Genomic DNA, 24,821 nt, shown 5'->3' on the forward strand with positions numbered 1-24,821 from the left:
TGCTTCAAGGTTGGACGTGTTGAGCGTTCAGAGATTGGTGTGTGTTCAGAGACGCTCTTCTGCTTCAAGGTTGGACGTGTTGAGCGTTCAGAGATTGGTGTGTGTTCAGAGACGCTCTTCTGCTTCAAGGTTGGACGTGTTGAGCGTTCAGAGATTGGTGTGTGTTCAGAGACGCTCTTCTGCTTCAAGGTTGGACGTGTTGAGCGTTCAGAGATTGGTGTGTGTTCAGAGACGCTCTTCTGCTTCAAGGTTGGACGTGTTGAGCGTTCAGAGATTGGTTTGTGTAGATCGTCTTGATCATCTCTACATGCTGAAGTACACAGAGTTGCTGCATGTGATTTGCTGATTAGATATTTGTGTTGATCAGGTGTACCTAATAAAGTGGCCGGTGAATGTAAAATTGATAAGGTCCTGTTATCGCATTATCCATGCTGTGTTTCTCCATCATCTTGTAGGTAGTCTTGCCAGCAGACACGCGTCTGTAACTGCGTCTGTGGAGAAGTGGAGCCCCTTCCAGTGAAGCTGTGAAACGAGCCATGACCGGTTTCCTCCAACAGCCTGAGTCCAGTATTACCCTGAACCCCAGTTAGAACACCTTGATCAATGTGCCTTTTATAGGTGTCTAATTTTTAGTTCTGTTCTTTCTAATTGTGGAATGAACTTGATGTTTCTCATTTTATCTGTTTTTATTTTATTTTTTAAATTGAGAGTCCAGTCGATTACCTTTGTCACTTAGATTGTAGCGCCATTGTGTGTTTTTGAATTTGCTTGAATAGTTTTAGTAACAAAACTTTGCACGATCGTGCGTCTTGTGTGTGTGTGTTCCAAGAAGCATTTTATTTTGTGTAAAAATGTACATAAAGAAACGTCGGCTGGGGTCTGTGTGTTTACAGTTATGCTAATGTTAATGCAGGTTAATTGTTGAGCTTTTCAGTTCGACTGGGTTTGGTTTTAGTTGTTATGCTTTATTGTATAATTTATAGCAGTATTTTGTTTTTGCTGATTGAATTGCATATGTTTCTCGAAGAAGGCTACATTGCCTACCTTGCATTCGCTGCAATGTCAATAAACAAAATGAATTCCCTCCATAATAGTAATTCAACTCTTGTCCTTTTGCTTTTTTTTTTTTTTTTGCTTTTTTTTTTGACAATAAATGGATTTTGTCATAACGAGGTCTCTGCACTTTGTGTTTTTGTAATGACTTTTACATTTTTCATATTTTCCCATGTGTTTAATGTCAGACATTTGATATCGCCACAATCTTTGTTAAACATTCAAGAGAAAAGTTAGTGCACCACATAAAAAGTGTTTAAGCACAACATACAGGTATTGGATTGAAAATAGACCAATGTTATCAGATCTCCTGCATTATGATATGATGTGTTGTGATTTCTACAGCTTAAATCAACAAGAATGGTCTCTTCTTGTGTGGAAAAGTTAGTCCACCCCCCTGGCAATCTGTTCAGGCTGGGTCGTCCCACCAAATCCCACTCCAGAAGAGCATATTGCAAGATGAGATCAAGGGATCTACAGACAAGTTGAAGTGAATGTACAAGGCAACCACCCTTTAAAAGACCGTTATTTGAAAATCAATATATATATATTGATTGATGGGGTGAATTTCCACTTGTATATCAGGTACCAATCCTAAGAATTTATAGATTTAAATGATTATTTTAGTGGATATTTAACTGGCCTTTCTGAGTCCATGCGGGACATAGTTATTTGTATAGATATACTGTATAAACACATCGAGAATGTCTATGGTTATTAGCAGGTTTATTAATATTGTGAATTTCCTTTTGTTATATTTTCATGTCAATTTTGGTTTCATTTTTAAAGTCATTTCATTGTGTGCTTTTGTCATTTTATTTTATGTTTTTTAAATATTGCTATTTAGGCTTAGTTTACTTTTGCTAGTTTTAGTTATTTATTTCCGTTTAATAATTTTAGTGCTTCCACTTATTTCAGTTTATTGCCAAGGCAACATTTCTAAGGTCCTTTTAGTTAAATTTCTTCAACTAATATTTATATTTAATTTTATTTCGGCTTTATTTCTATCAACAGAAATGGTTTTAAGTTTCATTTAACAATATTATTAGAATCAAATGCAACTATTACAGTAAAGTATTTTTCTCACGTTTATGAAACTTTTAAGTAATAATTTTCTATAATCATTCAGCACTTTATAAACATATCTTCCTGAGACCCAGAAAAAAACGTTTTTTGAATTTAGTTTTTTTTTTCATGTCATCACAATGTTTTGTTTACATTCTTTTTTGAAAAATTATATTTTATTCATATGTTATGCTATGTCCTCTGTAGTGGACACCAGGACTCAGTTGTTTAAAACATAAAATGACATGAAATTTTATGTATAGGCAAAAACAATGGGATTTTTTTTTTCAATCACCAATAAATTTTGGGGTTTCAGGATTTTTTTAACCAAAATTTGTATAAAGATGATTCTCAACTATGTTATGAAAGATATAACGGAATTAATTGATACATCATTTTACTTTATGCAATATGTGGGTAGATTGGCCATAGATTAATATTAGGCTACCATTCAATGCAATGTATCTATACACTGTATCTAATGTGCACATTAATGTGTTCTTGGAGCAACATTTAATGAAAAAAGAAGTGTAATAATTGGAGTAATAATTGGCAACATTTTAATAATAATATCTAATATTTCATAGGAATATTGATGTATAATTTATTTCCATATTCACTTGTTGTGTCTCCCAAAATGCCTGATAAACATGATGTAAGTCCTGATGTCTCTACAGTGGACATTATGAAATCAACGCCCTGTTCTGGAACAGAAAGTCATTTTTTTTATTTGAAACCCCATGACGTTTTCCTGAGATGTTGGTTTATGAAATACAATTTGAAAAGTAGTCCGATTTAAATTATAATTACAATATATTATCATATTTCAATAAGAGTGCTACATTTGATCACTAAATTAATATCAGACATTTTTAAAGACCAAGGCGAAGTTGTTTTCATGGTAAAACCTCCAAACATTTGGTATCTCTGAAAAGTCCTGAATGTGCTCTTTACGGGACACCCAGGTGTGACATGTGACACATGTATGGTGTCAGAGGTGTCACTACAGTGAACAAAAGTCTATTCCTGGGTCCCAGGAGGACATAACCAGTACAGTACGTCCTCTTTATCTTTACGTTGCGTAATTTCATCCGTCGAATGGTGGTTTTAAAGTCTGGAATAACGACTACTCATAGGCTGTATAAGCTATCAATCAAATAACCAACCAATCCTGTGCGTCCTGTGGGGAGGGCGTTCCTTGCATTACCCCTGGTGTTTACATCCTAACACGAAGTGCTTAAGTAACTTCAACATGTCAGCCTCCATAGCACGGGCGACTGTAAGGGCGGTTAGCAGACGGAAAATACTGCCAACAAGAGCCGCTTTAACCCTGGTGAGTGTTGACTCCGTTTTCAACACCATGACGAGACCGAACAAACATTTAGTTCTCAAATACTTGAGATAGCATAACTTACATGACAGATGCGCTTAGCCGTAGCCAGAGCTCGGATATCTGATCAATAACGGTATAATAATAGACAACGTCGTCCATTCTGAGACAGTCAGATGGATATTCAAACGTAAGAGCAGGTTATTGCAATGTGGTTGAGTTGTTTCAGTTAATTTTGACGTGAAGGTCAGTGTTTGGCCAGGTTAGCCGTTAGCAGATGCTTGGAGATCGTATCAAGCGCTTAATGATGTTTATGTAAGTTACGTTCCTGCATCAGAACCTTCTAGATGTGCCTCGTCGTGCCCTTCAAATATACTTTTGTGCCTATTTAAAGTTGTTGTCATTCACACTACTACAGTGTGTCCTGTCCGGGTGAATAGGAGCAGTTGTTCAGGGTAAAGTCAGGACAGCAGGATCTTATCCATGTTGCTGTGATCAGATAACACGCTTATAGTTTAGGTTTGTGGATAATCTCACGAGTTTCAGCATTCCACTGCTGTAACACAAATGTTTACTGAGTAACTTACGTGCTAAAGTTGTTTAATGTTTATACAATCAGTGATTTAAATCAACATGTTACTGCGCATGTGCATGATGGCACTGTTTGATGTTATTTACATATGTAGTTGCTGTCAAAGCAGTTTTAACAATCTTTACTACGTATGATACAATGTTTGCAATCAGTATCCAGACATTTAGCATATGCTCTTTATCTAAAACGACTTCCAGTAGACGTGTGTACTGTACTTGCTCTGTAGTAAATCGCTGAGTCATTTTAAGTTTTGCTGACACATGTATTCTTATGTTTTATGCGTGGTAAACAAATAAACACTAGTTTTGCCTTAAAGGTCTTAAAGTAAACCATCAAACTTCCTTCATCACTATCTTGATATTTACTGACTCCCATACATGTGGGTTTCCATTGTCAATGACAACTCTGACAAACTCTAGTATTTACATTTGCTATATGAATATAGATAGATAGATAGATAGATAGATAGATATAGATATAGATATAGATAGATAGATAGATAGCATCTTCAAGAACATGGAGTCACATGTGAGTGTCCAGACGTCACACAAAATGCTTCTGGATGGTTTAATGTATTAGATTGTTTGTGTCCAATCTCCTGTAATTCACCAGACATCATCACCTCCACATTCTTTGAGAAGTTGTTTGCAACTGAATTATTGAAAAGTTTTGGTGTAATTTGAACTTTAGTAGAATAGGAAAATAACAGATAATGGGACAGTTGTTAGATAAACTATATTTTCTTTCTTCTGGTTATATATATTAAAAAATAAAAATAAAATGAATAGTCTTTGTTGCAAACTTTAGGGGAAAAACAACTAAAAGAGTGTATTTATTAGCAAATAGTGAACTAAAGGACGTTGATTTGACGTCTCTTGTCTTTTCTTCATTTCCAGACGCCTTCAGCTGTGAATAAAGTCAGACAGCTCTTACAGAATAAACCAGAATATGTGAGTATTTGTTCTCTTATTAGTCGTCACGAGTATTTGATGCATTTCCCCCCGTCTCATTCTTCGGGTTCTTCATCCGTCTTCAAACAGATCGGCCTGAAGGTCGGTGTTCGAACCAGAGGTTGCAATGGCCTCACTTACACTCTCGACTACACTAAAGAGAAGGACAAATCAGACGAGGAGGTGCTGCAAGATGGTGAGTGGACAAATTATTACAATATTATATATTCTTTACACTTTTTAAATGTTTTTCGCTTCTGCTCGCCAAGGCTGCATTTATTTGATCAAAAATACAGTAAAAAAAAGGTGAAATATTATTACAATTTAAAACGGCTGTTTTCTATGTGAATATATTGTAAAATGTAATTTATTCCTGAGATGTAAAGCTGAATTTTCAGCATCATTACTACAGAGTCACATGATCCTTCAGATATAATCATGCTGATTTGCTGCTCAAGAAACATTCCTGATTATTATCAATGCTGAAACAGATTATTATTATTAGAAAGTTCAAAAGAACAGCATTTATTTGTAATCGAAAACTTTTATAAACTTCTATCATCAATTTATTGCATCCTTGTTGAATAAAAGTATTAATTTCTTTAAAAAAGAAAAGAAAAAATGACTCACCCTGAACTTTTGCACAGAAGTGTGTTATGTATGTTATGAATAATCATATTTGCGGTGTATTTCTCCAGGAGCGAGAGTGTTCATTGAGAAGAAGGCCCAGCTGACGCTGCTCGGCACAGAGATGGATTTCGTCGAAACCAAACTTTCCAGCGAGTTTGTATTCAACAACCCCAACATCAAAGGGACGTGTGGGTGTGGAGAAAGCTTCAACATGTGACCCTTGACCCTTCCAGGACATCCCATCCCATCAATCCTAGATGTGTGGGTAAAGAGCTGGAGAAAGAGACTGATGCTTAGTGGCTTGTTTGGCCATCAGTTCCTGTGCTGCCAACATTCACCTCAACACAAACCCATATATTTTCATATTTCAGAAAACACATAGAGGATCATGAACTTGTTCACGCTTTATTGAGCATCTTGATATTTATTGTACATGTGCCTGTATGTCATGCAGCTCAGAGAGTTAAAACTGCACTCCATTGCTTTTGTTTTCTTCTCAGAAAGTTTAGTCGCACTGACATGTTCATATTTAATAATCCAGTTATTGTGTTGTGCCGAGGCTTATCCTGATGAGCTGAACCTGCTGAACGTCGTCACATGACCCCTCAGCTCAGGCCTACATCTACAACACACACGACACCTGCACACTTGCTTCCTCATGGCTGTTTTGTGGATTGTGGACCAGCAGTTCAAATCTGTAACAATCTACATAATAATAAAAGCTTCATCTGCCTGGTGGATGTTCATTTATATAATAAAGCTTTTCACTTTCAGCCCATAATGTGCAGCACAGGAACTGATGCCATTTACAGAAGTTTTAAAATGCAATTGATTGACTTGAACTTGTTTTCTGTTGAAGTGTTATTAGTGTAATATGTACATAACCATGTAAATCCATTCGACTGTCTTTTAACGCACAAATAAACCTTACGTTTTACTTCTGTGCTGTTTCTTGAGTGAAGTGCCTTTAGTGTCCTGAACGTGGCGCTGTTATTAAAGAAATAATAATAATAATAATTAAAAAATATAAATGATTTAAATCCCAATTCCCTCCCTTAAAAAAAAGCAGCAGGAGTTTCCTTTTATATATCACTGCACTGATTATAGACGGATATTTAAGATAAGTGTTCATTTACTGTATTGGGAATATGCAGATGATAAATGTCAAAATATTTCGTTTATTATAAATACATTTTTGTTTTCTTTGTTAAACCTGTATTAATAGGTTAAAAGAAAAAAATATAAACAGATTGGGAAAATATTTAAATGTTGAGGCAAAATGATGCAGATGAACTCGCGGATGACGCAACACATTACATCAGAGCTTTAGTATAATTGTTTCTTAAAGGCCGCACACATCAAGAATGATAACCATAACGATTATTCCAACGATATCGTTAATGGTTATAGTTGTGGTGTTTAATATTTAGGACGATTTCTACTATTCTCACTTGTTAAAAGCATTCACGTCACGTGATCGTAAAACTTTAGACTCGTAATTTTCTGAGAGCTACGAGCTACGACCACGTGACATATTTAGGTTTTTATTCACATAAAAATTGATCAGCGAACATAAACAGAAGCTCAAGAAACCTGTTTACCACAACTGATGTGTTCGCTGATCAATGTTTATGTGAACAAAAGCCTATAAATTCAATCTGTTCATCATATAAAGCAATCGTGTCAATTCAGAAAATATATTCATATGGATTAGTTTTACGATCTCTTTATTAACTTTATGAAGCGTAAAAGTGGTAGTTGCGAAGCTGTCAATGGAGGGATAGAAAGGTAATTACGACATGGCGTCAGCGCAGCAATATCGTTATCGTATTTGGTGTGAATAAAAAAAATTCTTATCTCACAATTGCGAATTTCAGAATTGCATGATATAAAGTCACAAATGTGAGTTATAATGTCAGAACTGCGAGATGTTAACTCTCTTATCTTATCTTTTAAAATGTTTTATTCTGTGGCGGAAACAATGCTTATATGAACGGGCCTTTAACCAGACACATAAAACATCTGAACGGACTGGTGTATTACTGATAAGGCTCACAGATGTCTGTACTATCTATATATTTCATCTTAACTGCAGCGAATGAATTGCAACTTTAACTAACAAGGCCAGCAGCCAAAAGAAACTGCTTCTTTATTGACTCCCACGAATAGCCTATGTGTGAATGGAGCTGATATGAAAGATTTATCTGTTGTTGCTGGACACTTACTATTATTATGTCTGAATATGGCCCAGACTGAAAGGAAGGGAAAAGCTGTGACTCATTTTCTTTTTAGACATAGAGTTTCCTCTTTTTGTATCTTTCACAGCTGTATCTCCATTTTTCTCTCTCCGTCATCTTTCTTCCTGGTCACACAGATATCCATCCTCCATGACCCGGATGTTCCCCTTTCTTCAGTCTTATGAGTTTTGTTGTTATTAAGTTCTTCATCATCACAGATCTGAATAATTGTGGACTGGTCCTCATTATTTGAAGCAGCATCTCTAAAAAGGAGTAAAGGAGTCATTAAAACTCTTAAAGTTTTAATGTTGTTGATATGTCTATGTGGTGTTTTTAATATGCTGTAAGACAAACCATGTGCAAATAAGTCGACACCATTGCTGAGTATTTTCTCCTTAAAACTGCTGTGAACCAAAGACAGTCACAAACTACCTTGTAACCAATCAGATCAACGAGTGATCGTCAACGTGGATCTCTGAGATGAGTGAGTGAGTGGAGGCGGGGCTCGTAGAACCGCGTATACTAAATTAGGCAAGAGTGTCGAGTTACATTCAAGATATTTTAACTTAAGACATGAAGACATTTTTCATTTTGGTGATCAAAGATGAGTTTTAAGGGATGAAATGATTGACTACAGGGGACTTTAAATGTCGAATGACACATTATTTGATGGGGATCTGTCAAGTCTAATTTCACCCTTCAATGAATGATTTGCTTACTTTAGTAAATAAGCAAACTTGATGGTTGACTCATTTCAAAATGTGTCTGACCATGAGAATGGGACTCCTTCAATACATACACATTAATAAACTTTAGAAAACAAAAGCAAACAACAGAGCTGTGGCTGAGGATGGCCTTCCTCTTTAGTGCTGTCTGAATGAGTGATTAAAACAATCAAATCACAACCAATATGAATATGAAACACTATATCTTAAAAATATATTTAATTATATGTTCATATATAGGGAAGACTGGGGCTAGTTGTCAAATATAGAGAAGATGCCACATATATCTCAGTGAGGTTTTAGATAGGGATACACAATAGGCCACCATGTTGGTATCGGCTGATATAGGCTATGTTCATTTTTCAATGGTATCGTTATCGGCCCAATAAAAAAATTTGGCCGATATAAAGCTGATAAATAATGGATGATTTCCATCAGCTGAGCCTGAGACACTTCAGATGCACACTGTTCAACATTTTAAACTGCTTGAAATATGGTTGGAATCACTTCAAAAATGTAAATAGAGTTAAGTGCAACACAAGTCTGAAAAAAAGATTCTTTATTGCTGGCGATTGTTCCATGAAGAACCCTCATCATCCATGGAACCTTTTCATTGCACAAACCTTCTGTAAATGTTCTTCGCACTAGAAAAAAAGGATATTTTAAGGTATGAAAGTATCTTTGGGGAACAAAAATGGCATTGCTGTGAAAACCCCATTTTGGAACCTTTATTGTTTTGTTTTTTAAATCTATGTTGGTATCAAATACCAAATTCAATAAAAAATGTCTTAATAGCCTATTTTTTTGGCTGTTCTTATGCAGTATTTTATGTTTTATTGTTGTTTAACTCTTTAACGATTGCTGAAAAGCTTTTAAATAACCTATTGGTGGTTGAGGAGAGATTCACTGATGTGATTGTAAAGCGCTTTCAAGAGTGTAGACTACAGTAGTATATGAAAGCGCTATATAAATGCCTCATCCATTCATATAACATATGTTAAACATAGAATAGTTATATTTTTTATTATTATTATTATTAAAGTCGAGTGACGCTTGAGTTGTGCGCGGGATGGGCGACACCTGCCGCTCCCGTGGGACTGTTGTCATGGTCACGCGTGTGCGCGGGCACTATAGCGCCCTACAGTGCGCGCTAAAACACCCGGGAAAGACCCCGTTTACAAGCACACTTCCACCCGAAAACTGCATTTCCACTGAGACTGACACCGTATGTTACAGTAGGATGCCGAACATGTGGGGAAATCTCTCAGTACAGCATCCATCCCAGCAGTAGAGAATCCTTCAGTGTGTTTGATCAGAGATGTCTAGATTAAGTGACTCTGGCTTTGAGGAAGAGCTTCTGATTTCTCCAGTAAAGGCATGGCATGAGTGTGATTATGAGGAGAGTTGCTTCATCATCCAGAGACACAACGAGCTGCAGTTCCTCGCGCAAAACTGCCTGGCACATCAACCTCAGGTGAGTCACACCTCATACACACTTAAATAGCGTTCGTTCTGTGTTACTGTAGTATTCAAAGAAACACATTTATTCAGAAATGAAGCATGCAATTGATCACATTTATAAAAAATAATAGTAGTATTACAAAAGAGTTCTGTTCAAAAAGGGATAGTTCACCCAAAAATGAAAATTCTGTAATCATTTACTCACCCTCATCTCGCTCCAAACCCATAGCCTACTACTGTGGTTCATCTTTTTGATGAAATCTGAGAGATTTCTGTCCCTCCATTGACAGCTATGCAACTACCACTTTGACGCTTCAAAAAGTTCATAAAGAGATCGTAAACAAATTTTTTATTTAAAAAAAAAAAAGAGATTCAATCACTTTATTTGATGAATAGATTGAATTTTGGCTTTTGACAGAATTTTCATTTTTGGGTGAACTATCCCTTTTAAAGCAGCACAACTGAAGAAGACTGGAGTTATGATCCTGAAAATGCAGCTTTGATCAAAGGAATAAATTACATTTTATATTTTCACATAGAAAACTATTTCACAGTATTTCTGTAGTTTAAAAAAAAAAAAAAAAAAAATGCAGACTTGGTGAACATAAGAGAGATTTTACTGTAGGCTATTCACTTGTTTAATCAACAGCTAAATATGATGATATTGGCATTTTAGTTTGGGGGATAAAAATGAGCAAAATCATCTTAATTTAAGAGGGCTGCGCTCCAGTCCAAAATTGTCATGCCCTTCACTCGCTAACTTCCAAGGGGGTAATCTTTCAGCCGGAAACTGAAGCTTCCCCGGGGGCCACCATTGATTAGCAGACTCCCATTCATTTTGGCGTCACTTTGACAGCGAATAACTGAGGCGTTTAAAGACTCCATTTGTCCATTATTTATTTATAAAGAAACACGAAAATGTATAAAAGGCTCCATTACCTTGTATCTTACGTTATGGCCCTATTTTTTGTAAAAATAGGCTAACGATTGCGTCATAACCACGCGACTCTCTGTCGCACAGTAGAGAGATTACCGTATAGACAGGAGGAGAAGCTCGCGGGCAATCGGGGGGACGTGGAGGCAAAATGACAAAATAATTAATCAGAATACTTAGCAAAAGTTTCTCCTGCTCCTAGCTCATGGACACCTCCTACTCACACTCTCCGTCTCTGCAAGATTCGGAAGGGAATGACTCAGATTTCTCTTGGCACAGCTACTAGAAGACAGACGGGTTGCTCACGTCACATCTACGTCGTCAAGCTCAGTTTGAGTCTGCGCAGTACGCTCGACCATCAGGAAGTGAGAGCTTCTAATTGACTTCACTTTTCTCTGTTGAATCCAATGGGGTCGCTGTGTCCATTTATTTTACTGTCTATGCTAACTTCCCTCCGTCTTGTTCACTCGGATGTACGTCATTGCTTACAGTGCCCACTACTGGCGGAACCTTTGCAATAGGCTGAATTGGAACGTTAGCCCTTGATCACGGGTTGATTTATTATTTATTTTTTTCCCTAACGAAATTGTTTAATGCAGCATTCTATATTTATATAGGTGTGTTTGAGTTGTTTAATTTTTCTTTTCTTTTTATAATTGATATATCGTAGAGTTGTTTGTGGTTGGGTAAATTAAACGCAATATGTGTTGACGTCACAATCGTGTTGCATTGTGGTATATGGAGCTGCCTGAAGTGTACATATGAAGTAGACTCTCTCCCTTGGTCAAAATCGAGGGAGCGAGGGTCTGTCCATATAAACTTCCCTCGTCCACTTCACGAAGTAGAACACACTTCAAAATGGCGGCAGGGATTCTCCTGAGGGGAAGTGCTTAGGGGAGTTCACAAGTGCATGTCTTAAAGTGGACTGGAACGCAGCCCAGGAAATCCCTATCGCTGTATCTGAATAAACAGGAGATTGAAATGCTTTGCTTAAACATGACCAATAAACACACAACTGCCTTATTCTGTGTAAGAAGCCACATCATCTCTCAGAAGGGTGAGCTCACTTGTGGTTATGAAGTGAGTTTGGATTAAAAGCATGTTATTAAATGTTGTCTTTTGTTGGATAAGAGGTTATTAGATTGAAAATTGCTTTTTCAAATGCACGTTATAAGTAATTCAAACTCAGTGCTTTCAGATGGAGCAGCGTTTACAGAGCCGTACGTCAATGACAAGCTGCACAAAATAATCGCAGCCTTTCGAAAAGCCATCTCGATTTCAGTGCGACTACATGGAAATTGCGATTAATCGTGCAGCCCTAGTTTTGAACTATGATATAACATACAACAACACTACTGTAGAGAAAACAAGCATTTGTGCATTTGTACCTGTGACGTAGGCTGCGTCCGAAATCACAATCTCTCTTACTTACTTATTTTGAGAAAGTAATTACTTCACAACATCTAAAAAAGTATGTTTAATCTGGTATGAATGTAATCCGGACGTACTACATTCACCATGTTGTCATTACCATGTGACCTGAGTCAGTTGCATCACTTCACTGCCATTCATAAATCCTCTCCCGTGGCCTCATGGGATAGTAAAGTGTCCATCATATACACTTCAGAATCTCACAGGAAGTAGTAGGTCATCCGGGGACTTTTTGTCTACTCTTTTATGAGTGTACTGACACTTTCTTTTGGTCACATACTGTTTTAGTGTGGGAAATGCAATATTGGCAACTTCTGACAACTAACCAGTCTCCTCTATTACTGTTGTTGTTCTTACTGTTATCAATGATATTATTGCTTTGTCTGGTAATTTTTACATGATTTCTTGATATCCTGGTAGATTACGGCAGAGGCTCGCAGCAAACTGGTCAGCTGGCTCATAGCAGTGCACAGACAGCTCAAACTGTCTTTTGAGTCCTGCTGTTTGGCTGTTAACATCATGGACCGTTTCTTGATCACGACCTCAGTCGCTGCAGACTGCTTCCAGTTACTGGGAGTGACATCTTTACTGATCGCCACTAAACAGGTGGAGTAGAGCGCTCTCTTTTCCTCCAGTTTCATTGTGCTTATAGCTCAGTTTCTGGTTATTGTATTAAAGGGATAGTTCACCCAAAATTGAAAATTATTCCATCATTTATTCACCCTCAATCCATCATAGATGTATATGACTTTCTTCTTTAAGCCGAATATAATTAGAGTAATATTAAAAATATCCTGGCTCTTCAACGCTTTATAATGGCAGTGAATGGAGGATGAGATTTTGAAGCCCAAAAAAGCGCATCCATCCATGATAAAAGTAAATGCGAAGCGTTTAAGAAAAATATCCATATTTATAACTTTATCAACTAAAATAACTAGCTTCCAGCAGTCGGCCTATGCAAGTCGACTTAAACTAGACTAGAGTAACACTTGATGATGTATGACGTAGGATGTAGGAGTAGCGTAAGCTTTGACGCCTCTCACGGTTCAAACAAATAGAGCTGTGCAACAAACTGAAGCACCTTTCCACTTATATAGAAATCCTCCCACATTTCTCATTCCACATTTAAAACTGTCGTTTTAGACGTCTAATTCCTAACTGGTGTTTTTTCAGAGGTCACTCTTTCGTCGTAAAACGATGCGTACGGCCGTCTGCTGGAAGCTATTTTAGTTGATAAAGTTTTAAATATGGATATTTTTCTATTTATCTCTACACAAATGCATCGCTGCGCTTCAGAAGGCCTTTATTAACCCCTTGGAGCCGTGTGGATTTTCTTTTATCATGGATGGATGCACTTTTTTGGGCTTCAAAATCTCATCCTCCATTCACTGTCATTATAAAGCGTTGAAGAGCCAGGACATTTTTTTCTTCTTCAATGTTTTATTTTTACTAAAAGAATAAGAAAAATATACATTATACATCATTTAAGAACCAAGAATAAAACAGAACAGATAAGGACCCCCTTATCACTTCAAGAAGTGAACAGAAAGCAATAACATCAGACTGGGATCTGCTTAGATTATAATCTTGACTAACAACTCCAAATATGGCTGTCGACATGGCTGGAGCAATGAATTTAAGCTTGGAAGAGCCAGGACATTTTTTTTATATAACTCAGATTATATTCATCTGAAAGAAGAGAGTCATATACACCTAGGATGGCTTAAGGGTGAGAAAATCATGTGGGAATTTTCATTTTTGGGTGAACTATCCCTTTAAGTCCTACTGAAGTGTGTCAAAACACTCTAAAGTTCAACTAATTGCATTTAATATTAACTTAAACTATAACACATTTTAATTTAATTGCATTAACATGTAGTCAAGTGTACTCTATTTAAAAGCATGCTAAAGTGTTCTTCTTTTTCACAAGGGTTAGGACACACTATTCAGACACAATGGATCACATATATGGACACAGTGTGTAAATCTGAGTGAGTCAATTCTGATCTTTGTGTTTTCCAGGTTGAAGTGTATTCGCCTCGCATCACACAACTTCTGTCGCTTTGCTGCAACTCTTTTTCCAGGGAACAGCTGTGCAATCTCGAATGCCTGGTCCTTCTCAGACTCAATTTTAGACTGGCTGCACCAACTCTGGCTTTCTTTCTGGACTATTTCACCAGTCGCCTTACTGGATACCAGAGTGGTGGAGCCATCGATGAGATGGTCAGTGCACCGGATACAGAAGCATGGCAGGAGCACAGAGCTGCTGAGATCAACTGGAAATGGTTGGCTTGCAAAGTGTGTGAACTGAGTCTGGCTGATTACACATTCAACAAGTATATGCCTTCTGTGATTGTGCAGTGTGCTGTGAAACTGGCAAAAGATCTGCTGAAGACACAGTCAGTGCAGTCCACAGACTCACTGAAGACATCCGAGTCATTCTGCTCTGAAGAGTATCCACCATTGACCTGTGAAAATCAGGTGTTATTTCAGCAGTGCACAGACGATCTGAAACTGTTGGTTTCTCTTAATCAAGACGCAGTCCAGGATCTCATAAGTCTGTAATCCATTATCGCTGTTCATTCATGCTGTAAAATGATCACATGGAAAATTTGCTTAAAAATGCAAAGATCCCTGCTGAAAAATCCAGCATGAATTTCACGTTGGTCCAGGCTGGTTTATGCAGGTGTAGCTGGTGGAAAAGCACAGTCATGTTGTTTTCAAGCAAAACTGAGCTGGTGTATCTGGTCCACCAGTAAACCAGCATCCCATGATTTCGCAAAACATTCCTTATGCTGGTGATTTTTCACCAGGGATACTGAAATTGACCATACTGAATTCTTTAGTACTCCATATGACTCAAAAAGCTGATTTAAAGGGATAGTTCACCCAAAAATTATCCCATAATTTACTCCCCATCAAGCCACCCTAGGTGTAAATGATTTTCTTCTTTCAGCCGAACACACAAACCATTATATAAAAAAATACCCTGGATCTTCCAAGCTTTATAATGGGAGTGAATAGTAACTGAGATGTTGAAGCCCAAAAGTGCATCCATCATGAATGAAATCCATACGGCTCCAGGGATTAATAAAGGGGTTAACAAACACAAATGTGTTTGAATAAGAAAAATATCCATATTTATAACTTTATAAACTATAATCATCACTAGCTTCCGGTAACGGCTGTAGGCGAGTCTAGTTCCGGCGGAAGAGTGACCTCTGACCTCGGCAACAAACTCAAGCTCCTCACACATTTCTCTTTAAAAAAATCTTGTTTTAGACGTCTAATTCGTGATCGGTGTTTTGTTTTGCTCTATCCTCTGCGCTTCCGCGTTCATCAATACGTCATGTGTCGGGTCAGAGGTCACTCCTCATGCGTCGGGTACGGCCGTTACCGGAAGCCAGTGATTATTTTTTATAAAGTTATAAATATGGATATTAAAAATGCATCGCTGCGCTTCAGAAGGCCTTTATTAACCCCCCGGAGCCGTATGGATTACTTTTATCATGGATGAATCATGAATGCGCTTTTTTGGGCTTCAAAATCTAAGGTACAATTCACTGCCATTATAAAGCTTATAGCAAGGATATTTTTTAATATAACTCCGATCGTGTTCGGTTGAAAGAAGAAAGCCATCTACATCTAGGATGTTTTGAGGGTGAGTAAATTATGGGATAATTTTCATTTTTGGGTGAACTGACCCTTTAAAGGGTGCATTTATAATACACATAAAACAATATACAATACTTTTAATGCAGTCAAACAGTATTTGTCCCAAAAATATTTATACAAAACAGTTTTATTTTAAATGTATATGTATGTAGAATCAAAGTTTTGGAATTTCTGTTTGTAATAACTAATTGAAGAAGAACTGATGTGAAAATGCAATCTGAACTTAAATTGTTGTAATTAATAAATGCTTTAGAATACAGACCTAAGGCTGGTCTCTTTTTAAAGAAGATCCTCAGCAGATTATTGACTGTGAAAAGGGAAGGGTAAAAAAAAGTTATAGAAGTTTAATTTTACTGTAAAGCTGCACTAAACATTTTCACAAAAAACATATTTTACAAAATAATTTGGACTCTAAAATTGCTAGAAAATCAAAGCCAGATATATATATAACCAAGTTGTGTTCCAAATTTGAAGTTTATATCACAATAATTGAAGTTCCTATGAAATTTTTGGTGCGTTCAAGTCCTCCTGGGAAGTTCGTACTTACGAGGTAGGAATGTGTTCAAGTCACTTTCGTAGGAGCAAGATGGCGGTGTACTTTCTCTTAATAAATTACACAAAAATACTGCAAGGTTCTTAAACTCTAGTTCTAAAAAATTAAGGACAAAGAAATGTGCACAAGTGTGCTTTGCTTTTTTATGTTTTTTATTACTGTATGAAGCTTTATCATTACATATTACATTGTTATATTATAATGCCACCAAATTCTGTGCAGGCAATTATAGCTTAATGCCCTGTAAATAGAAAAACCTGACAATATCACTGCTAAATACCTTTCGGTATTGTGGTATTCCGCCATGTTTCTCACTGAAACGCACCCAAAGATCGGGGCTTAAAGATAATCCCGCCATTGTGGTGGCGTTCATGTGCGTTCAACTCGTAAATACGATCTTTACGAGATGACTTGAACGCACCATTTGTTTAGGCACTACATCAAAAATAGCCACCAGGTGACAACCACAATTTCTTGACCTGTTCTCCTGTAACAAATTATTATTTTTTTGGGTGAGCTATCACTTTAAGAACTCGTCTGACCCAGTCTATCTTTTCAGATTCAAATGAGACCAATCCACCTTTTATGTGACTTGGAAAATGATGAAATGTCTTTAGACAACAAACTTGTAAGACCAGTCTAAAACAGTTTATGCAACCGGCCACTGGGCTTTAATGAACTAATGATATGTTGACCTATATTCTTCATACTATTTTGATAATGTTTCTAATTGTTTCTTGTAGTTACCTATCTATCTATCTTGCTGCAGGCCATGTGAGTGGCTTCTGGCTTCATTGCACAAGTCGTTTAGTCAGCAGACAGGGCGTGGAGGAAATTAAGTGAAATGAGAAAAAGAAAGAATGACATAGTCTTCATAGTTGCCAGATCGCAGTGAGTGATACATTATACACCTACCGAAAGAAACAACAAACAAACAAACAATGTAATAATTTGTTACACCAATCACAGAGTAACATTCTCATTTGAGCGTGTGAGGTTTTGAATTTGCCGGCCTGTTATTGGCTGGTGGTGTGTGAGGGGCGGGGCTTCAACTCAAATCACTCACCGCTTGTGACTCCGAAGGCATAGTCTGACTGACTTCAGTCTGTCTGTGAACCGTGAAACGGTTGGAGTTTGTATGGAAACAAACGGCTGCCGTTAAATAGCGAGGATATTTTATCATTTTTAGGCTTTTTTCTGTAGGCTGTAGCACAGACTACAGGTTCGGGTTATTTTAGAGAGCCTCTCACAAAGCATCCGAACCGAGACATACTCTTTTTTTTAATGTATTCATAGTGAGCCTTTCTATTATGTGTATATGACGGTTTATTTAACAAGTTTATTTTGCACTCGTACCGAATGAACTAGCCATTCAAAGCGATAATAAAACGTCGGAGAAGATGTCAGAGAAGAGATACTCCAGCATGGATGAGTCCTCGCTCCGCAGTCTGGTGAGTTCAGCTCCACAAATGTCACTTTTCTTTAGGTATTACAGATTAGCTTTAACGTCACTTTGGTTTTGGACCGGATTCTTTAATAATAATGCTAAACACAATGGCAGTTGCTTTATCTAGTGTTCACATCCGTATGATAAAACTGCTCGTGTAAACAATATGCGAACTCTAGCACGTGCCATGTTGTAAAGTGGTTAAAAATTAACGAGGTCCATTTGAAAATGTTCTTATAGTTAAACCTTAACAATAACAACGATGATGATGATTATGCTGTTGCCAATAATATTTATTTATTTATTTTCTATTCCAAAATCTAAAATTTCATAAACGTTTGTACATCTTCTCTGTTTTTATTTGATTATTATTATTAAAAACTTGAATTTACTGGGGAGATTTATAGTGAAAAACAGATCAGTAAAAAAGCAGATTTATAATATCTAGAAATACCAAATGATTTCGGTATCAGGCAGGTTTTATGTAAAAGCATTTCTAGTTGGCAGACATGACATGATTCTAACAAATAAATAAATAAAAGGTACATTCTGAAATAAAGAGGAACAGCATGAGATGTGACACATCAGTGTAGAGAAAAAAGCTGTTATAGTAAATGGCCACTTTATGACCATTCATGTCATAGAGATGATTGTGGTTAGTTCAATCAAAAATGAAAACTGTCATCATTTACTCGCCCTCCTCAAGACTTTCGTTCATCTTCAGAACACAAATGAAGATGTTTTTGATGAAGTCTGAGAGCTTTCTGTCCCTCCATTGACAGCTACGCAACTACACTTTGACGCTTCAAAACTTTCATAAAGAGATCGTAAAACGAATCCATATGAATTAAGCGGTTTAGTCCATGTCTTCTAAAGAGACTCGATTTATATGATGAACAGATTGAATTTAGGCTTTTATTCACATATAAACATAGATCAGCGAACATTAACAGAAGCTCAACCGAACTTGCTTGACGCGCGAGAACAAACCTCATAGTTGAAGAATGTTTATGTGTGAATAAAAGCCTATATTCAATCTGTTCATCATATAAAGTGATCGTGTCTCTTCAGAAAATTTGGACTCAACCACTCGATTCATATAGTTTTATGATCTTTTTGAAGCGTCAAAGTGGTAGTTGCGTAGCTGTCAATGGAGGGACAGAAATTAAAAAGATCTTCATTTGTGTTCAGAAGATGAACGAGTCTTACGGGTTTGGACAGACATGAGGATGAGTAATTGATGACAGAATAAAAATTTTTTGGTGAACTAACCCTGTACTGAATGTACACAATTTATATACTACAGACAGAACATAACAACAGAGCATGAGTCAGCAGCGCAGTCTGAGAGTGATGGCACAGATCAGCACGTGTGTGATCCACCAGACAGTCTAAACAGAGTATGAGTGGAAAAATGAAATGTCCAACAAGTAGGCTAGTCGCACATAACACAGCTTGAGTCAGTGTGTGCAATATGAGACTGACGAAAAAGAACCAAACAAACATATGAAGTGTGAAGTAGCAGGAGATAGTAAACAAACGTCAATCATGCATCCAGGTGGATGGATGTCAGGATAAAGTCCTAAATGTTTGGGATGAATAAGAGTCAGCTAAACACATACAAAATTGCACTATTTATGTTAAGACCCTTATATACTTTAAGCGTTGGTCTGTGGCGATGATGTAATAGGTGGGCGTGGCTCTGAGGCTCCGCCTTCTTTGACATGGAAATCTTCTCCGGTTAATTTCTTCTGTTCAGTTTGTCGAGTTCGGACGCGAGTGAAAAAGTGAAAATACTGGAAAAAATTTATAAAAAAATAGCTGCTTTATATTAGAAAATGAAGATGTAATTCTAATTGAAAGAGACACTGACACTGTTTCTTCATGCTTAAATCTGTATAGCTGCTTGCTTTAAACTAAATCTATTGTATAAAGTGGCATATAAATAAATGTGATGTGACTGGAGAGCTGAATTGCTGAGCTTGTGCAAACATATCCATGTCACTATGAACAGATGCTTTCTTAACTGCTGTTTTCAGTGATGTCATTTTTGTTGTTTATTTTGTTATTTAGAGGAAACTGAATGAATCCATGTTCATGTAAACGTCACTCACAGTTGTGTGGGTGTCGTCGACTCGAGATGTTTGCTAATAGTATGCCACAGCTTGCATATTTCTCAAATTCTTTTTACCCCTAAGCAAATAATGAAATCTGTTGAATCTGTTCCAAGTGAACAGCAACCACAGCAACACCGACGAAGTACAGTTTTACTTGAGTCTTGAAAAAAATGACATGATCTGACTGGTTTCTGTTGAGTCAGTTCAGTGGCGGTCCTGACTAACATGGTGCCCTAGGCGAGATGTGAGGTTCTTGGAAGGGAACAAATCATTTCCCATGAAAGTAGTGGGTCGAACGGAGAGCAGTTGTGTGAAAAGATGGGAATGGGAATGTGAGAGCAACGTTAGACAACTGCCTGCCTATGCCAATATCCGACACTAGAGAGACATTTACATGATGCAATCTGTCAAAATTTTGTCTACAAATTGGTAATGTAGATCAAAAAGGGACTCAAGAATATAAGAAAGAGGTTAACTAAACATGCCACTGCACATTCAAGCAATTTTAATTTGAATGCAGATTAAAATCTATATGAGAGGTTTGTTAATTAGTACTTTGAAAAGTGCTTCAGGTGTTTCACACACCAAATTGCCTTGGATGTGTGTCTATTACTACAACAACAACAACAAAATCGTTACATTACTTACAATGTGACAACTTTTCAGGATTGTTCCTAATAAAAAAATTCCCGAAGATCACGAATTCCTAAATAACTGAATAATCAATTCTGTGATTCGAGTCACGAGCTTCATAAAGCTAAATTGTAAGGCATGGGTTAAACCGTCAATGCACTGAGTGTTTTGGACTCGTAACAGTAACACAAAGCACAAAACCTGCATTCAGAGCAATAGGGAAAAATAAATACTATCCGTTTTTTCCCACTCTTATTTCTCTATGGGTATTTATGTTAAAAAAATGAGGTCATGCCAGCATGAGGTGGTTAGGCTAGTTAACTACCACTAGGTGGTGCATGGTTTGTTATGGTTGTTGTTAGGTCTCAAGCTTATTCATCTTGGTGGGCTCACTGGGCTGCCAGCTGGAACAAAATGGTCTACAAGGTCAACCTAGGCTCCTCCAGCTTTTAGTGCATATATGCCAAATATCCAAAAATGACCAGCCTTGACCTGATAGGAACTTTGTAAAATAGGGATGTCAATGCAAGTAGTTTGGTATCAAGTCAATAATTTAATTCAATAGAGCTCTAGGGCTGTCTGATTGACAGGACGTGTAAGTGTATGGGAACAAATGCTATATGAATAGCCTATCTCTTGTGAATAGTAAAATGGGCATTTTGACCAAGTGCACTTAACTGTGTTATTAATGTAAACAGTCAGTCTGTTTTAAAGGGATAGTTCACCCAAAAATGGAAATTCTGTCATGTGATCACCCTCAAATTGTCCCAAACCTGTATAAGTTTCTTTCTTCCAAACATGGGTAACCAAACAGTTGATGGTCCCCATTGACTTCCATTACATTTTTTTGGAAGTCAGTGGGGACCCTCAACTGTTTGGTTACCCATGTTTGGAAGAAAGAAACTTATACAGGTTTGGGACAATTTGAGGGTGATCACATGACAGAATTTCCATTTTTGGGTGAACTATCCCTTTAAGTTGGTGGAATGTAAATAGGACGTGTATGTTGAATGTTAAACCACTCACCGCTCCTCTTAAAGGGATGGTTCGGTGTAAAATCAACCTAGGGTCCTTTGCACCATGACCTCGAGCCAAAACCACCTCCAGAAGCCTTTTTCCCCTTGGTTGAAAATTATTATTAAAGTTAGAGCTTATTTAGAGAGATCAGCCGGATGGCTTAGTGCAGGCGCTAATGGATCCAAGGTTGTATCTCGTACATTACCCCACTAATAATGCCCAGAATGGTACCAAACTTCTACAGTAGTACAAATAGGTTCTGTACTCATAAAACGAGGCATTGGAAAGTTAGTAAGTACATCAGGAGTTTATTTAAATAACACTTGCCTGACGGCTAATGCTACCGCTAATCCGGACGTCGACGTCACTTCAGTGGTTTGGGAAAAGCACGTAAAAGTCCTGGCAGAAAGCGATGCATAAAGATGACAGCTTGTAAACAATGTCATGTAAGTCACATTTACCTCAGAAAAACCATATCCAGTGACCATAAACTCGAAGAAACAGCTAGAAAAATTAACTCTAGAGAGGAGCATTTTGCTAAATATATGCACCATATTATTTTGTATAATTTGGGTCAATACCCAGCCATAATTTTTACTGACATTATCCGTAATGATCACTGAGATGCACATTCGGACGGGACTAAAATCACAGAGAAGCTCTGGTAATTATTACTGTACCCCACCTCTCCATGTTAAACTAGTCCCGTCCGAATAGGGCTATAGAAACTAGATTGCTTCTATTGTCCTTCAGATAACTCAACACTATCCCCCAAATCTCCCCCTTCAAATATTTTCCACTCTCCTCTCTTCAGAATGTTTGGATGTCACCGAGACACGATTCCTCAGAGGTCAGAAGTGTCACAGACCCTCATGAGTAGTGGAAAATGTTGAGGTTTCTCCAACTAACTTGTTGACTATAGGGGTTATTTTTAGTTGTTAGAGAAACACGTGCACAATTTGTGTACAGTATAAACACGAAATAAAAGGAGCATTTTGTTCAAGATTGTGAAGTTTCAATTAGTTTTTCATTAGATGTGTTTATTTGCCTTGATAGTTGTTCTCTTAAACTCGGATGAAGGCATTTCCTGCTGATAACATCCCAGAGGATTATATAAACGGTTTATGTTTGTTTAGATAATCTTGGAGGTTGAACGGAATTGTCATTCAAGTCCGATAAACTGTAGTGTCAATCTTTTTTCTTTCTTTTTTTTCAGTGACCTTTACATTTGCTTTTTTTTTTTTTCAAAGCAGTAAAATTAACATCAATCTCCATAATGCAGAAATGTAGGAGTCCATCAGATTAGTAAAGTCTAAATATAGGCCTAGGCTATATTTCTGTCATTGTTATGTGTAAGTCATGCCCTGTGCAGACTGACAATGATCTCATCGCTGGAGGTCGCCAAGAATATTTGTTAGCCGTAGTAGTGGATGCCCTGATGTCACAGTTGGCACACATTTTCTTTGGCTATAAATTGATGTAGACCAACATAGTGTAAATTAACAGGGTTTGTTCACACAATTATTTTTAAATTCTATTAATTTATTCACCATCGTGTCGTTTAAAAGTCCACACAACCAAAACTCTGATGCTTAAAAAAGTTTGGCTGAGCTCAGTGTTGTGTGTAACGCGTTACAAAGTAACGCGTTACAGTAACGTAACTACTTTTTTGGGTAAAAAGTAGTGTAACGCGTTACTACAAAAAATTTGGTAACGAAACGTAGTTCCTTTTTCAATTCGGCGCAACGTTACTTTTCCCATGGATATATTTGACAGCGACACTGCCTCAGCTGCGCGCTTGAGAGAAGAGAACTGTTGAGAACTGAAGAAAACGATTTAGTTTCATATTTATGTTTAAATTAAATTAAATAAAAAAAATTGCGCAATATATCGGGAGACAAATGGAGTGTGGAGACATGATTTTGACCACTTTATTAAGTTTGTTTTTGTAGAAAACCTGTATTTAAAGTGAATTTCGTTTTGTATTAATTGTATCTTAATTTTAATCAATGTTTTATCAACCAGTTGGCTGAATTAAATAAGAAGTAAATTAAAGAAAACTATTTAGTTTCATATTTATGTTTAAATAAAATAAATAAATAAATAATTTAATCTATGTTGATTATATGAAAAGTGAAAAGCATGAGTAAGATCATAATTTTGTGCAATATATCGGGAGATAAATGGAGTGGGCAGACATGATTTAGACCACTTTATTAAGTTTGTTTTTGTAGAAAGACTTTCTTTAAAACGAATTTCGTTTTGTATTAATTGTATCTTAATTTTAATCAATGTTTTACCAACCAATTAATTGCCTGATTTTAATAAATAAGTAAATATGGCATGCAAAATAATCATGACGGCACCAGCGCGTGAACTGGAGCTCCTCTCCATACTGTAAATTAACCGAAACTCATAAGCTACTTGTCTCACAGACCTGAGAAATATATAGAAAGCTTGAATATGTGTACTTTTAAACAACAAAAAAAAAATTTCTCTCAAAATCTCTTTTTTTTCTCCTACTCCCTTGATAGAGTGAGTCGTATGTCTGAAAACTAAGCTTATGTCTTCTATATCATTTTGTCCTATGTTATCAAGACGCGATTCGCACCGGTGTTAGAGAGCAGGGAAGCTTTATTGGCTGTTGCCGAAATTTAAAGTTCGGTGGATAGGGGAAGCGGAGCGGAGAGAAGTGGCGCGAGCACACGGCTCATCGCGGAGTGTCGCACTCTACCCCATGATGCAGAGCCGGCTGAGAATAAAAGTTGCCGCACACAGCAGCGCCAATGAGAAGGACTTTTTTTCTTTTGAAATTGATACTATTTTTTATAATAAAGAGCACAAAATAATTACCTGTTAGCCTATGTCCTCCATTGTATAACTTTGTCTACATATTTAGGAACAGATATTGGGTTCTGCCCAAAGTCAAGCAACATAAAAGTAACGTAAAAGTAACGAGTAACGTAAAAAG

General features: G+C 37.0%; 4 protein-coding genes across 4 annotated transcripts in view; all 4 read left to right on the top strand.

Annotated features, from left to right (window-relative positions):
- Positions 1–1,187, top strand: part of tut7 (terminal uridylyl transferase 7) — a 28,369-nt gene extending 27,182 nt beyond the window's left edge. The window contains exon 30 of the mRNA XM_082170924.1: positions 456–1,187. Coding sequence (XP_082027050.1) covers positions 456–520 — 65 coding nt within the window. The 3' untranslated portion in view covers positions 521–1,187. The remainder of the gene's footprint in view (positions 1–455) is intronic.
- Positions 1,188–3,293: 2,106 nt separating this feature from the next.
- On the top strand, positions 3,294–6,557 carry isca1 (iron-sulfur cluster assembly 1). The gene is made up of 4 exons (XM_082168638.1): positions 3,294–3,451; positions 4,937–4,990; positions 5,081–5,186; positions 5,689–6,557. The coding sequence occupies exons 1-4, from the start codon at positions 3,371–3,373 to the stop codon at positions 5,835–5,837; spliced, it is 390 nt and encodes a 129-aa protein (XP_082024764.1). The 5' UTR covers positions 3,294–3,370; the 3' UTR covers positions 5,838–6,557.
- A 3,206-nt stretch (positions 6,558–9,763) lies between these two features.
- ccno (cyclin O) lies at positions 9,764–16,328 on the top strand. Its single transcript, XM_082169940.1, has 3 exons — positions 9,764–10,056; positions 12,829–13,014; positions 14,431–16,328. Exons 1-3 carry the CDS (start codon positions 9,901–9,903, stop codon positions 14,971–14,973), a joined length of 885 nt encoding a protein of 294 aa, XP_082026066.1. The 5' UTR covers positions 9,764–9,900; the 3' UTR covers positions 14,974–16,328.
- A 1,388-nt stretch (positions 16,329–17,716) lies between these two features.
- The window catches only part of smtnb (smoothelin b), a 78,187-nt gene continuing 71,082 nt past the window's right edge, over positions 17,717–24,821 (top strand). Inside the window, exon 1 of the mRNA XM_082171709.1 lies at positions 17,717–18,087. Coding sequence (XP_082027835.1) covers positions 18,037–18,087 — 51 coding nt within the window. The 5' untranslated portion in view covers positions 17,717–18,036. The remainder of the gene's footprint in view (positions 18,088–24,821) is intronic.

The sequence above is a fragment of the Leuciscus leuciscus genome (genome assembly GCF_965113295.1).
Source record: "Leuciscus leuciscus genome assembly, chromosome: 5".
Taxonomy (NCBI): domain Eukaryota; kingdom Metazoa; phylum Chordata; class Actinopteri; order Cypriniformes; family Leuciscidae; genus Leuciscus; species Leuciscus leuciscus.

Bases quoted from the DNA above. Each gene is read 5' to 3' on its own strand.
- isca1 (XM_082168638.1), top strand. From the start codon at position 3,371: ATGTCAGCCTCCATAGCACGGGCGACTGTAAGGGCGGTTAGCAGACGG. The intron at 4,991-5,080 runs GTGAGTATTTGT...GTCTTCAAACAG, and splicing joins TACAGAATAAACCAGAATAT to ATCGGCCTGAAGGTCGGTGT. The intron at 5,187-5,688 runs GTGAGTGGACAA...GTATTTCTCCAG, and splicing joins CGAGGAGGTGCTGCAAGATG to GAGCGAGAGTGTTCATTGAG.
- ccno (XM_082169940.1), top strand. From the start codon at position 9,901: ATGTCTAGATTAAGTGACTCTGGCTTTGAGGAAGAGCTTCTGATTTCT. The intron at 10,057-12,828 runs GTGAGTCACACC...ATATCCTGGTAG, and splicing joins GCCTGGCACATCAACCTCAG to ATTACGGCAGAGGCTCGCAG. The intron at 13,015-14,430 runs GTGGAGTAGAGC...TGTGTTTTCCAG, and splicing joins TACTGATCGCCACTAAACAG to GTTGAAGTGTATTCGCCTCG.